This window comes from Ranitomeya variabilis, chromosome 3 (assembly GCF_051348905.1).
Source record: "Ranitomeya variabilis isolate aRanVar5 chromosome 3, aRanVar5.hap1, whole genome shotgun sequence".
NCBI classification, from domain to species: domain Eukaryota; kingdom Metazoa; phylum Chordata; class Amphibia; order Anura; family Dendrobatidae; genus Ranitomeya; species Ranitomeya variabilis.
The window spans coordinates 110,071,090-110,085,859 of NC_135234.1; the positions used below are offsets into that span (position 1 = coordinate 110,071,090).

At 43.9% G+C, this 14,770-nt stretch overlaps 1 protein-coding gene across 3 annotated transcripts in view; it reads right to left on the reverse strand.

Moving 5' to 3' along the window:
• The window catches only part of SMG6 (SMG6 nonsense mediated mRNA decay factor), a 296,441-nt gene that overhangs the window by 251,991 nt on the left and 29,680 nt on the right, over positions 1 to 14,770 (reverse strand). For all 3 annotated transcript variants that reach the window (XM_077294490.1, XM_077294489.1, XM_077294491.1), the window contains exons 8-10: positions 12,460 to 12,627; positions 3,755 to 3,816; positions 1,062 to 1,207 (exon numbers count right to left, since the gene is read on the reverse strand). In XM_077294490.1, the coding sequence (XP_077150605.1) occupies positions 1,062 to 1,207; positions 3,755 to 3,816; positions 12,460 to 12,627 (376 nt within the window). The remainder of the gene's footprint in view (positions 1 to 1,061; positions 1,208 to 3,754; positions 3,817 to 12,459; positions 12,628 to 14,770) is intronic.

The window sequence follows — 14,770 nt, forward strand, 5'->3', positions numbered from 1 at the left end:
TGTACTGAGCATGTGCGGATTGGCTATTCTGGTGCAAGCAGAGCACAAATGTAGCTTAGACTAACCCTGAACATTATATCTGGAATGATATCATATCTGAGCCGGCACAAGGCATAAAGGGTTGGATTCAAATTGAACGTCATTGGAAAACTGAATACAAGTGCAGGAGGATGGGATTATAGGGATAACATTTTTATTATGAGACAACCCCTGTAGGGATTATTCGCAACTCTTAGACCACTCCTGCTGATGATTCTGCAGCTTCCATTGAAGTTACATTGACAGAGCAGCTCTTTCTCTTTCGCTGTGCTCCATTGACAAAGCATGTCTGCCGATGTTATGCTGATTGATAGCTAGCTCTCTGTTGCCTAACTGCAGGGAGCCGGCCGTCAATCAGCATGACATCAGCAGCCATGTCCCATCAACGTCTGCAATCTTGCCTTGTCAACAGAGCAGCCCGGGAGAGGAAGAGCTGATCCGTGAATGTGCAGCAGCAGAATCGCCGGCAGCAGCAGTCTGTAGTCGCTCTGAGCCAGCGCCGGGCAACGAGACCGCTAATATGAGGAATACAGGTAGGACTAGTTTAACATTTCTTTTACCTGTATGCCCATATACATGAGGAGACTTGTCCTCACCACCCTCGCACTATTCTCAGGGAAACATTGATTTTGGCTAGCAAGGCTATCACCATGAGGTGGATGGATAGAAAACCCCTGTGGATTGGACATTGGGTTAATATGGTATAAACTGCAGCTTACTATGAGAGGGTGTTATATAAAAATAGACAATGGAAGCCTTGGTTTGATTCTTCTTTGATTCGCATTAGTCTCTAGGTGATATTCTCTCATGAATTAAGTATGTGATATTTGGTGGCTGACATATACTAGACTCATGGTATGTTATGGGTAGGCTTAAATTTGCCAGACAGTATTAAAGAGCATTGAGAAATTCCTTTATTCTATTATGTAACCTTGTTATGTTGTATAATCTTTAATAAAAATGAGTTTAATGAATTTTGTGTATTTTGCTATAATATATACTTACAAACATTTATTTCTTACCTTTGATCTGAGAATTGTTCACAGCAAACATATTAATAGCCATAAGCTGCAACATCCTGGTGCTGCCAATGGGAGATGGGCTGTGCTGCAGAAGGGCTTTAAATTCCTTAAGAAGTTTTTCTGCTACAACATGGAAAGTTTCCATCCTGCAAAAAAAAAAACAAAGTTAAAAAAAAAAAGGTAAGCAGTGAACAGCGGTTCCCCACAAACATGGCCATCAGTAAAAGTCTCAAGAGTTGTCACACTGCTTTCCCAAACTCCTGAAATCCAAATCTTCTGGAATTTGAGTGACAAACTTTAATTGGGAAAAACAGAAATCCAGCTTACATATAACCCATTTTGCTTTTAGAGGAATATATTCAAGGCGGGAAACAAGAAACATTACTAATTCAAGGTATTTTAAAAGTATCCTCTATTAATTACAAGAGCCTAAAAATGGACAAAAAAATCAACACTGCCCATTTCACTTGAACAGAAGTGCCACACGTACCCAATTACAGGGGTGGTACCAAGTGCACATGTACAGTCATCACCTAACCATAGAAGCAGAGTGCGCCGCTATCTCCGACAGCTCCACAGGCCGTCAATGAAGTTGTGGTGGGCACGCTTAGCCGCCATTCTACTTAAATGGGCTGTGGCAGAGACAGTTTTGGGACACCCCACAATTAGCACATTATCAAGTATCCTACAGATAGGTGATAACTTGCTAACTTGGCACAACGATTTTGAAAGGACTGACAGCATACTATGGATAACATACTTAGAATAGGTAATCAATATCAGATGGGTGCTGTGGGGCACCGGGCCGTCTGCCCTGCTGGAGCATTGCCGCTGTGGCGATGGTCGGCGCATGGCTCCGCTCCGTTAGGGCGGTAGGACCCATACGAGGTTTGCCGTGACGTGGCAGTGGGCTTCATACAGTCTGATCAGAATGTTAAACTAAGAACCTCATGTTCAGTTATATAAATTTTTGACTAGCTGCTTGAGATCAACTTATGACTTTTGGAGGTGCTCTCCTTTCTCTTTTTTTCAGAATATTATGATACATGTATTTAAAGGGAAACGGTCACCAGGTACAAATAGAGACCCCGATTCCATTGGTCACCTATGGCTGTCTGTTGCCATTTCAATAAAAATCAGTGTACAGGACTAGGCGTCTTGTGCCTCTTAGTCAACTGCTTTGTGTAACCCTGACCTTACTAATGATCAGCGGTTCTCTCCCAATGTACAGTGTACACAGAAAGCTGCCAAACAGTTGTATGTGCGGGTTATACAGAGCTCAGCATTCAGAGCAGTGACAGATCTGCAATAGAGCAGACCACAAGTGACACATCGCTGGACTCCGCTCCAATGTCATGCTGCTCTTAGATTCCTTTTAATATCTAGCTACTGCTCTTTCAGATGGTTCCTTACACATCAAATGGTCCCTTACACATCAGCAGGGCTCACTTAGTAGCGTCTGGCCAGTTTCATTGCTCCTGATGACAAGGTTATGCTCTTTGAGCACTGGCTCGGTGGCCATAACTGAACTGAGAAATGCTGTATGCAACATTTTTTTTCTGTCCAGCTCAGTGTCAAGACTGATCTGGCATAAAGGGGTAAAACAGTGCAGACAAATATGTTCTTGGTGCAACAGTCTGAACCCACAAAGGCATCTTTGATATCTATTAATACGCAGAGCATTGGTTTCTGTTGGTTAATGCAGCGTGAAGTGGTCTGGACTGACTGGGTTCACATTACGTTAGTGGCGTCCGTTAGATGGACTACGTTACACAGCGGCATAACGCGGTGTAACGTAGTCTGTTTAACGCCGCCATTGACTCCAATATCGGACGCATCGCTAGTGTACGCCCACAATGGGCGTGCGCTAGGGATGTGCCGTCATTGAGTGACGGACACCGAGACGCGGGCTTCAGCGTTTCCGGGTCAGTCACTGCTAGCGCAGATGGAGCTAGCAGATGCTCTATCTGCGCTAGCGCGCTGACATACCGGCACTTGCGTTTACAGCAGCCCGTTACCGTATGTGTTGAATGGGCTGCTGTAAACGTAATGTGAACCCATTACAGAATTATAAGCCGGACCTACTGTCAGGTTCCTTTTTAAAATGGTCTAATGTGATTTTTTTTAAAGCTAAACCAATATGATCTAATGGGGAAAAAGGTTTTGCCTGCTTCTTTACATATTAACAGCAACTTGTATAAAAAAATAAATAAAAAAGTCAGGCAAGCAAACACATGCTGAGGGCATACATTTATATTACACCCTGGTGAAGCTCAAGGCAGATGCCATGCAAGGTATTAAAGGAACCATAAGAGGGGATTTAATATTGTGGCATCACAAAGACCTAGATGTTTTGTTTTAATGTCTATTTAATAGAAACCCGATAGCTGTGAGAGGAGGAGGCCTGGTGACATGATCTCTAAGCCAGGCCCCAGAGATGTGAGATGTGCAGATATGCAGGATGAATGATGCTTGTCTAGGGACGGACACACTCATGGCTGGTCATACTTGGGTCTGCGGCCCATCATCCCCACATCCAGCTGAGAACATCACTCCGCAGTGATGTCAGGGGAGTAGTGAGGGCGCTTCACCCATCGAGCCCTCTGCTATAAACACAGCTTGGCTGCAAAGAGGCTGACATTCCAGAGAGATGCATAATGTCGGAAAATGAGACACAGATCCAGCACACTTACCCAATCCTGGTGAAGAGCTTCCCCTGGGCATGCAGGAAGCTGAGCAGGAAGCGTTTGTTCAGCTGCATGGGAAAGAAAAAAAAAATGAAAAAAAAAAAAAAAAAGACAAAACAATAAAACCTTCGACATTCTGGGAAAGGAGTGGAGTCCCGGGTGCTGAAATAACCTGGCCTGGGGATGTGGGGGCGAATGGCTGTGGATGGGAAATGAATGACATGCCCTAAATCTCACACACATGCTGGGATGGGCACATGCCATTCTAAGGAGCAGAATCTGCAGCCCGCCTTACAACAACACCCTCTGCCGGCTGGTAAAACAGTGTCTAATAACAAAGAAAACAGAAGGAGCCAGCAGAAAAAAAATATAAAGACCCTTACCAGACATAGAAGAGAAATCAGTCACATATATATGTACATGTTCTATAGTAAAGAGTGCTACCTGCCGGCCTACAGATATTTAGCTGCTCTTCTATCCTCAGGCTGAGGGAAAGGCCAACACAACATAGCGGTCATAAATGCAAGGTAGACAATACCTTGCATTTATGACCGCTATGTTGTGTTGGCCTAAATGCAAGGTATTATCTGGTGCTATAAAACTACAGGCCGAGCCCTAAAGCTCCACTGCAGGCTTTTCCTTTTATTTCAGCACTGGAGTGGTGCCGCTAATCTAAGTTCCCTGTCACTAGTATTAAACTCACCAGCTGCTGTCTTCAGCTGTTCCCAGTGCCTCTCTGGTCCCGGGCCGCCATCTTGTGATCACAACCTTTGAATGGCTGGTTGTCAGAGTCACAAGCTCCAGATGTAAGTCTACGAGAGCTTCGTTCAGGCCTCGTCCTGGCTCTCATTGACTTACACTGAGTTGTGAATTCGGACTTGCCCAACAAACACTGGAGCGAACCAGCTGGTCACAAGCTGCAGAAAATGACTGGAGTGGCGCCGAAAAAAGAAGACCACGACAGCGACTGGTAAGTATACTAGGGGCAGGGAACTTAGATTAGGGACATCACTCAAGAAGTAAAATAAAAAAAAACAAAATGCTGGAATGATTCTTTAATAGGGATGTACAAGTTTGAATGCACCATAATATAGGGGATACCTTAAAGGGAACCTGTCACCTCCCTCAGGCGTTTGTAACTAAAAGAGCCACTTGTGCAGCACTAATGCTGCATTCTGACAAGGTGGCTCTTTTAGTTCGGGTCCCTGGCACTGCTGCAATAATCGCTTTTGAAATTTGTGCCTCATACTTGTGAAATCGTCCGGGGGGCAGGTCTTTCCCCCTAATCCAGACGCACCACAGCCGTCACTCAGGGCCTCTGTGCGCCAGTCGCCGCCTTCTCTTCCTTCATTAGCGTCCCCGACGCCTGTGCTCTAAGTTCGAAGGGCAGCACAACTGTGCATGCCCGGAAAAAAAAATAACAGCGTAGGCGCCAGGGACGCTACTGAAGGAAGAGGAGGCGGCGCCCAGCAGCAAGAGAGGCCATGAGTGACGGATGTGAGGAGTCTGGATTAGGGGGAAAGACCTGCCGCCTGGACGATTTCACAGGTATGAGGGACAAATTTCAAAAGCGATCATCGCAGCAGTGCCAGGAACAAGAACTAAAAGAGCCACCTTGTCAGAATGCAGCATTAGTGCTGCACAAGATGGCTCTTTTAGTTGCAAACGCCTGGGGGGTAACAGGTTCCCTTTAAAGATCGCTGGTGCTCAGACCACTGGAACCCGTTCTTCAGAGTTCAGCACGCGGCTATCTCTGGCAGTATCATAGGGTAAGCATAGAGCCGAGCTGTACATGCTCGACCTCAGATCCATTCAGACAGGGGGCTGCAGAGCCCCGATCTCAGGATCAAAGGGGTCACAGCAGTCACAGCCACAGCAAACAGGAAGTTAGCCTTCATCCTATGTCTAGGCGATAACTTCCAAACTTGGTACAATCCTTCAAGATTAGCCAACAAAAGTAGATCACTGAGATTTGACTCCAGACCTATCCACCAATCAGCAGTTTGAAGAAGCAAGGATCTCCTGTGCTTTATGTATCCTATCCATTCCTTACCAGGTGCAGCTCATTCCTTTGCATAATATTAGAGATCATTACAGATCTGTCCACTCAAATCAATGGGATCGAGTTTCAAAGGGAATCTGTTAGCAGGTTTCTGCTATGTAATCTGAGGACAGCATGAGGTAGCAGGTGAGGCACAGAGATTTTCAGGAATGTGTCACTTATTAGGCTGCGTGCTGTTTCCATACAATGAAGGTTTTATCACCAGGAAAAAAAATCACAGCCCAGACTGATGCTCATGCATCGACCCCGTAGGACAAGCAGTTCACTAGTAAGCAGAGCTGGGGAGTCGGTAAGTCAAAACCACCGACGCAGACCGACTCCTCAATTTCCCTGACTTCCAACTCCAAATCCACGACTCCGAAGCACTGCCCCACTACTGAGCATGTCTATAAAGTGCAGCACAGATTCATCTCAACCAAAAGCTGAGATTCTTAGATCAGGAACACAACAGACATTTATAGGACATTTCATAACATTCTGCATTCTACTACTATACCCAATGTATTATATATTTTAGGAGTCGGACCATTTTATAACGACTCCACCAAAATGGACACTGACTTCACAACTCCGACTCCACAGCCCTGCTAGTAAGTCAATAACAATGTACACAGAAAGATGAGGGCTGGGGGTCATTTTTCTGAGCTCTGCCACAGGCTACGTCTAAGAACTCTGCACCCAGTAAACTAAGTGACACATTGTAGGAATCAAGGTTTCTTTTCCAACATTATGCTGCTCTCAGATGAGGTAGTAAAAACCTGGTGACAGATTCCCTCCAAAATCAACACCTGCTGCTAAAAATTAAGGAATCAGCGCAGTTGGAGAGCTGCAGCCATTTCACCCAGAGCTTGTGTGTGCCCAACTCTTGTCTCGTCCACATTAATCTAATAATGATGGACTACCCTAAGACTAGAAGCATCAATTTTATATTGCGGGACAACCTCTTTAACCCTTCACCCCGTAGTCTGCTTTCACCTTCCTGACCAAGCCAATTTCTTCAATTCTGACCACTGTCACTCTATGAGCTAATAACTCTAAAACGTTTCAACATATCCCAGTGATTCTGAAACTTTTTTTTTTAAATGACACATTATACTTTATAGTAGTGGTAAATTTAGCTCAATATTTTTGTGTTCATTCGTGAAAATTTCAGAAATTTGGTGAAAATTTCACAATTTTTAATTTTTATGGGCTTAAACCAGGAAATTGTACCACACAAAAGTTAATAACAATTGCCACATCTCTACTTTACATCACCATCTTTTTTAACCTTTTTTGTTAGTAAGTTAGAAGGGTTAAAACTATCAACTATTTCTCATTTTTCAAACAAAATTTACAAAACCATTTTTTTTTTTTTTTTTTAAGGTACCACTTCCAAAGACTGACCACGCCGCATCGTAGGTCAGACAACATCCAGTGCGCCTCATTATAGGGAATCTTCCGCCAGGGGCTCAGTCTGAATCACGTATTTCAGGGATTTACACAGAAAGCCCCGTGTAAGCGCTCAGCACAGAGCGCAGGATAAATGTGAGCCGAGCCTTAATGCGATCTTTGGGAGGCAGAATTAACAAATCAATAGTACATCAAGAATTGGATTTATTTTTTACACCGTTTCTCGTATGGTATAAGTGATTAAACGACTTTATTCTTCAGGTCGGAGCAACTACACTGATATCAGATTTGTCTTGTTTTTATATTTTGCTGCTTTTACACAATACAAACAATTTTATTAGAAAAAAAATGGTTTGTGCATCGCTATATTCCGAGAGCTATAGCTTTTTTATTTCTCCACTGATTGAGCTGCATGACAGTTTGTTTTTTTGCAGGACAAGATAATATTTTCAGCTATACTATTTTTAGTTACATTTACATTTTTGGTAACATTTTATTCCACTTTTTGCATGACAGTATGATGAAAAAGCAACTTTTGACTTTTTTTCCCCACAGTGTTCACTGAAGGGGTTAACTACTGGGACAGATTTATAGATCGGGTCGTTCCGGACACGACGATCCCAAATATGGGTACTTTGTTTATTTTTGTTTCTTCGTCTTTTTTTTTTTTATAAACTTTATTTTTTCCTTTTTTCCTTGCCCCAGGATGAGACATTAACTTTCCCTGCACTGATCGCCAATTTAATATTCTGCAATGGAGGGCATTGGATCTGTGCATCGCACATAGGCAGGAGGGCATGTCAGCTCATACTCTGGGCAGGAGCTTACAGGCCACCGTATGGGTGGCACCGCGGCCATCTTTCGGTTCAGGTTCACTATGGAGAGCACTGGCACAACGCGATCGCAACTGCTGATTGGAGCAGAGAGGGAGCTTCCTCCCTCTGATATGCCAATCAATGTCGCTGTCACTATTGGCAGCAGCAGAGGAGTTAAATGCCAGCGATCGGCACAAGCACAGATCCTGGGTGTTTCTGCAGGGGGTCAGCTATGATATCTAGCGGACATCAGCTGATAATCAAGCTGGCTCTGCACTGGCGGTTTGTGGGAATGCATCTTCTGTGGCGCGCGGATGCCGTGAAGCGGTTTAAGGGAAGCTCATAAGATGACTATTTTCACAGGATTTATTAATAACTGTATTATTAATTGATGAAGGTGAGCTGCCATCAACATAACATCTTTGTGATTTATATACTAAGTAAATAGTATTAGGCTAGAACTTTACCAAGGGCTAAAAGAAATCAATTGATGCCCTGACATAGTAGGGGTGTTACAGACGCTAAAAAGCAGCCACCCCCTTGGGCCACGCCTGCGGTCTGACACCTGCACAATCCTACATGCAGGCACAAGGCACCAAATAAGGGAAGGATTGTGCGCAGCGGCCCCGGGAAGAAATTGTGTCTTAAGATGAAATTTCAATACTTGAGTTTTGGACGTAAATTTCTGTATCTGCTCTTTCTCAAGCCAGAGTCTGCTTTAAGCCTCCAACACGAAAAGCGAGAGGAAGAGAGGCAGCTGAGATGTAAGGATCCCTGGGAATCCAGGATACATCCAGCAGAGAGGGACACAGAATGGACATCCAGGGGGAGGGAGAGCAAAAACAACTAAACACAAGACACCCGGAAAAAGGCTGCTCAAAGGCTTCCGTTAGGTAAAAAAATCAGTAAACATAGTGTAGGGGAAGAATGCCTACATAATGACGACGTGTAGCTTGTGTGTGCACATCATACAGACAACATATTACATCGTGGTCACCAACAGCGTATGTGAAGAAATCACAAAAAGCCTTCAAAACTATCGAATCATTAATGGGCCCGACCTTACATAAAAAGCTAAAATCCCCAATCTCCCCAGATGCAGCGCACATTCATGTGAGACAAATAAAGGGGTCTTAAGGAGTGATGCCCTTTTGCTGTGTAGGATGGCAGCCTAGGACTGAAAGGTGAATATTAGTGATGAGCGAACGTAAGGCGTTATCTGAGCATGCCGTGTGCAAACACTGTCTTCCACATGCTCGAAAAATATGTTTGAGTCCCCGCTGCTGTTCGACAGCCGCAAAACATTTGTTAGGCAATCCCTGCATGTGTTGCGGCTGTCAATCATCCGCGAGACATGAAGCTGCGGGGACTTGACTATATTTTTCTAGCATGCCGAAGACACTCTTTAAGCATACGAGCATGCTCAGATAACACCTTATCAAAACACGTTTGCTCATCACTAGTGAATATACATTTCTCATATATAGTCTGCCTACCTGGTGCCCTCCCGGTTTGCAAGACTGCCACAGCAGTGGTAATGGAAAATGAATGAGCAGCATGAAGCAGACCTCTGAGGATTTCCTGTTTCATAGAACAGAAAAAGCAAGATAGGTAAGGTTTAGACCAATGCACCCACATGTCCAGCAGCAGCCATCTTGGATGCAGGGGGAACAGTAAACCAAGAAGAGGAGGCAGCGGGAGACACGAAGGGGAGCACTGGGTAGTGAGACTATATTAGAAACGTATAGTCACTTTTCAGTCCCAGGGTGGAGGGTCATGTCAAGTAGATATGCCAAAGGGTATGTTCACACACTGCATTTTATGTGCCAGAAAAATGAATCAGTTTCCTAAAATCTCATGAATAAAATGGGATAAAAAATGCATTAAAAAACCGCACAAAACCACACAAAAAATAATCAAAAATGTAGTATTCTATGCAGTGTTATTTCTGCCAACACTCCAGTATTTGCAGCATATTCTTGAACAATCCTGAACATGTGCATATACCCTAATGTACATGTACATACACTTCTAGTCCATAAAGGTAAAAAAAGGTCTTCAAACCATATAACCAAAAAATGTGCATTTCACTGTGAAGATGACCGACATCTACAGGTAAAACAAGTGCTAAGTATCTGTTCTAGACCGTGCGTGGATCTGCCGATTGGCACCTGTGATAGCGTCCAAAAGTGAGTGGTACTAACCAAATTAATGTTAGTAGTTAAAATTAGAAAAGAAAAAAAGAAAATATTAAAAAAATAAGTCAATTATTGTTTGTTTACAATTAAAACAATAAACTAAGCAAAAGGGACTGGTATTTTGACTCTGCATAATCATCACACTGAGCAGCTGAGATGAGAAGGTCACACGGTGCACACTTGGTGCTGACATTTCCCCTCCTGTCCCATTTATCTGCATCAGGTTTGGGATAGATTTTCGACATATGTTTCCGCAAGGAATCTGCCATACATGTATGCGCCCATACATGTATGCGCCCTATCGGTGACACAGTTCTTACACCTTAGGACCCGAGACGGCTATTTTGAACCTCAACTTCAATGCAGAAAAAAAAATAGAAAAAGCTTTTGCATTGGTTTGGTGAGAACTTGCTTGCAGTGAGCAGTGTGTGCGCTTTCATCAGCTGAGCAGCTGTGCTATGGTCAGGTTTGAGGCTCACGTAATAAGTCACATCGAGGTCAGTGTAGGGGGACATGGCACGGTGGATGGAAGAGGAAGTGGGTATGCTCTGGTGAGTCACACCAGGCCCTGCGCATGGTGGAAGTCACGTCGCACTCGCACAGACGCTGGGAAAGTGGTTTTCGGCTTTAACCAGCTACAACGAAACAGGGCACCTTATTTCCTCTACTCTGTAGTTCCTCTAAAAGCAAACCAGCACACACGCAATCAGGCTTATGGCTGCCTGGCAACCGGCCGCAGCTTGTAAATAAATATGGGCACCAATGCTGCAAGCAACTCCGGCAAGAAACGGGAGAAGTAGCCGTGCAGAGCCCCCCGGATAGACCTGTTACTTACACTTATGGCCAAAAATAATCTGCACAGAAAGAATAGGAGATTTGATGATCTGACTTTTTTTTTTTTTTTTTTTTAAACACCCCAAAACTATGGGATGCATGATGGTATGGATTGCGCAGCAGCCCACCCACAATTTTACAAGCGCCTAATTTGCATATTAACACGTTTGTCTGCTAAAACTATCCAGAGAATTTTTAAACTAAATGTGTCTTCTTGTAGTGCAATCCCCCCCTACAAGGGCCTGAGCTTACCTTGCTGTGGATCTCAGATCCGGCAGACAATATTAAGCAATAACTGTGTATAATTCTCTTACGACCCGACTGTAGTAGCGGCCATGCAGAGATCAGGCACAGCCGTCCACAGAGGAACACGGCACCACCCGGTGGCCAAAGATACAAACTGCACTAACCTTTACACAAGATCAGAGCTGTGAAATACTACAATAGTACCGTGAGAGCCGCATTAAAAAAAAATAATAATAATAATAATAATAAAAATAATCTACTTTTATTTAGTAAGACTAATGAGGTCACACAGTGATATTTAAAAAATAAATCTCTGGTAGACTAAGAATTAGTCCTAGGATGATGATGTCTGTAAAGTGCTGTGGAATTAATGGAGCTATTGCCATGTTCACATATAGTGAAAATGTGTTGGATTTTTCCTGCTGAGTTTTTTTGGGCAGAATATCTTCTGCATTTCACGATCCAAGCAAAGTGGACGTGATGTCATGAAAAATCTTGCCCTGTGTAGATCTAAAGATGCTGTTCAACTGTGGTGTATTTTTATCTATAGGCTTCTATGGAGAGCCTGGAAAAAACACATCTACAAAAAAAAAAAAGTGCAGAATCAAAGCTTTTCTGTACTATAAAAAACACAGATTCAAATCTGCAATAAAAACCTCATCAAATAAGGGGGAAAATGCCGAAAAACAACAATAACCAGAGAAGATTCTTATCGTGTAGTTTAGGGTCGACACCTGCAGAAAACATGCAGATGAAAAGCAATAGAAAAAAACAAAACACAGCATCTACACTAGGTGTGAACACGGCTATAGAGTTGTAAGTATCAGAAACAACAATATTCACTAAACATCTCAATGGTCAGAGGGCTAAAAAGAACGTTCCTGGTTTCACGAAGTCACAGACACGTTCCTGGCCAGTCAGTAACTCTGGAAAGTGACGCAGTCTGTGACTCTAGATCTCAGAGATGCCGAGAGGGATCAGATCATATGACGACATCAGATTTCATCTTTTCTGGCTTGACACTTTGGAAAGGTGACATTGCATGGTGGGTGCAACTACAGGCACTGGTATCACAGATTTATAGCGACTGGTTAACTTTAAGGATGCAAAAAATAAAAATATAGAATACATGTAAGTGCACAGGATACAATAATCAATACTCACATCACTTGGGCTAAGACTTTCAACGCCATCACTCCCAGGGCTGCTGCTGCTGGGACCCCCTCCTCGTGTCGGGTGGATCCAGACCTCCATTCGGGTGGAATCCTCGGTGGGATTACGATGAGAGTTGGCATCCGCATCCTTTTTCGGTTTCTGTTCCATTTGCTCAGCCTAAATTGCAGTAAAGATATGATTTAATACAACACTACTGCAATTAGTAAACTCTTACCTCTGGAGAGAATTTTCACATTTATTTATTTTATTTTTTTTATTTATTTTTTTTTATATTTTTCAATTTTTTCATTTCATTCCCTTTTATCTTAGTCCCCTGTACTACATGCCACAATACTTCAGTATTGCAGTATACAGTTCAGTTCTTAGGTGGAAAGAAGGCACAAGTTCCTTAAGTTCAGTGTATACTTTAACATGCTAATCCAGAGGAAGGCAAAAACACCATGAGGCAGATGTTAATTGCCCCATATTAGGGGAAAATTCCGCAAACACCAATTAGGCTAGTTCTCTGGATTAACGTTTCATCACAGACTCTAGAACCCATATAGCCTGCAACGTTATATTCCGCAGAAAGCCATCCAGGCCCTGCTTGAACTTGAATAAAATTTACAACACTAAGTAGAAGAAGGCTCCATATTCTCACTGCTGTTACAGTAAAGAATCAGTGTCTGTGATTCTGATTTAAGATCATTTCTTGTCACAGTTGTCGCCTACACTGCCTTGAAAAGTGTTCATACTACATGAACTTTTCCAATTTTTTCACATTACACCCACAAACTTAAAATGGTTGTCTACTACTAGGACAACCCCTTCTTGATCAAAATGTCTGGCCCCCATAAAATAATAAAGCCTATACTCCCCTCCCATGGCGATGCTGTTCCCATGGTGTCGCCACTCGCTATCCCCGGGGCTCTTGTGCGGTATTGTGACACGTGACCCCGGCGCCCAATCAGAGCTGGCATCACTGTCTGCGCCTTTGGAGAAATCCACCATGAAGAGGAAGACAGGGCTGCAGCTGAACTCTGACTTCCTCTTCCTGCTCAATTCAACAGGAGGCGAAGACAGTGACGCCAGCGCTGATTGGGAGCCAGGCTCACATGTCACATCACCTCATGACAGCCCGGGGGAGAGCGAATGCAGATACCGCGGGAACGGCGCAGGAGGCGAGTATAAGCTTTATTATTTTATGGGGTCAAGTGAGGGGTATGTGAAGAAGTTGTTCAAGTAGTGGACAACTTCTTTAAATGTATTTTATTGGGATTTTATATAATATACTAACACATAGTATCATGAATTTTTGCAGTGTAAAGAAATTGATACATTGTTTTCTAAATATTGTAAAAATATAAATCTGAAAATTGTGAAGTGCATTTGTATTCAGCCTCCCTGGAGTCAATACTTTGTAAGACCACCTTTCACTGCAATTACTGCTTCATGTTACTTGCGGTATGTCACTACCAGACTACTCTCCCTCTACACAGCCCCAATTGGACAGACCATCAGCAGATTTGGCTTTCAGTACCATCTTTATGCCGACGACACACAACTATACACACCATCCCCTGACCTAACTCCCACTGTACTACAGAACGCCACTGACTGTCTGTCTGCAGTCTCCAACATCATGTCCGCTCTCTATCTGAAACTCAACCTCTCCAAAACTGAACTTCTTCTGCTCCCACCATCTACTAACCTCCCTAAATCTGACATTTCCCTCTCCGTGGGTGGCACCATAATAACACCCCGGCAGCAGGCGCGCTGTCTGGGTGTCATGTTTGACTCCGATCTTTCCTTCACCTCCCACATACAATCTCTTGCCCGCTCGTGCCGCTTACACCTAAAGAACATCTCTAGAATCCGCCCTTTTCTCACCATGGAGACAACAAAAACCCTCACTGTCGCCCTAATCCACTCCCGCCTGGACTACTGCAATGCTCTATTAATTGGCCTCCCCCTTAGGCTACTTTTACACTAGCGTCATGCACTGCACGTCGCAATGCGTCGTTGTGGATAAAAAACGCATCCTGCAAAGTTGCCCGCAGGATGCGTTTTTTCTCCATAGACTTTTATTAGCGACGCATTGCATGTAACTTTTTTTGTGCGTCGAGACCGCCATTTTCGACCGCGCGTGCGCGGCCGAAACTCTGCCCCCTCCTCCCCGGACCTTGCAATGGGGCAGCGAAAGCTTCCGCTGCCCACGTCGGGCATTTTTTGCACAGTATGCGTCGGTACGTCGGGCCGACGCAGCGCGACGGCCCCGTACCGACGCTAGTGTGAAAGCAGCCTTACTCGACTTTCCCCT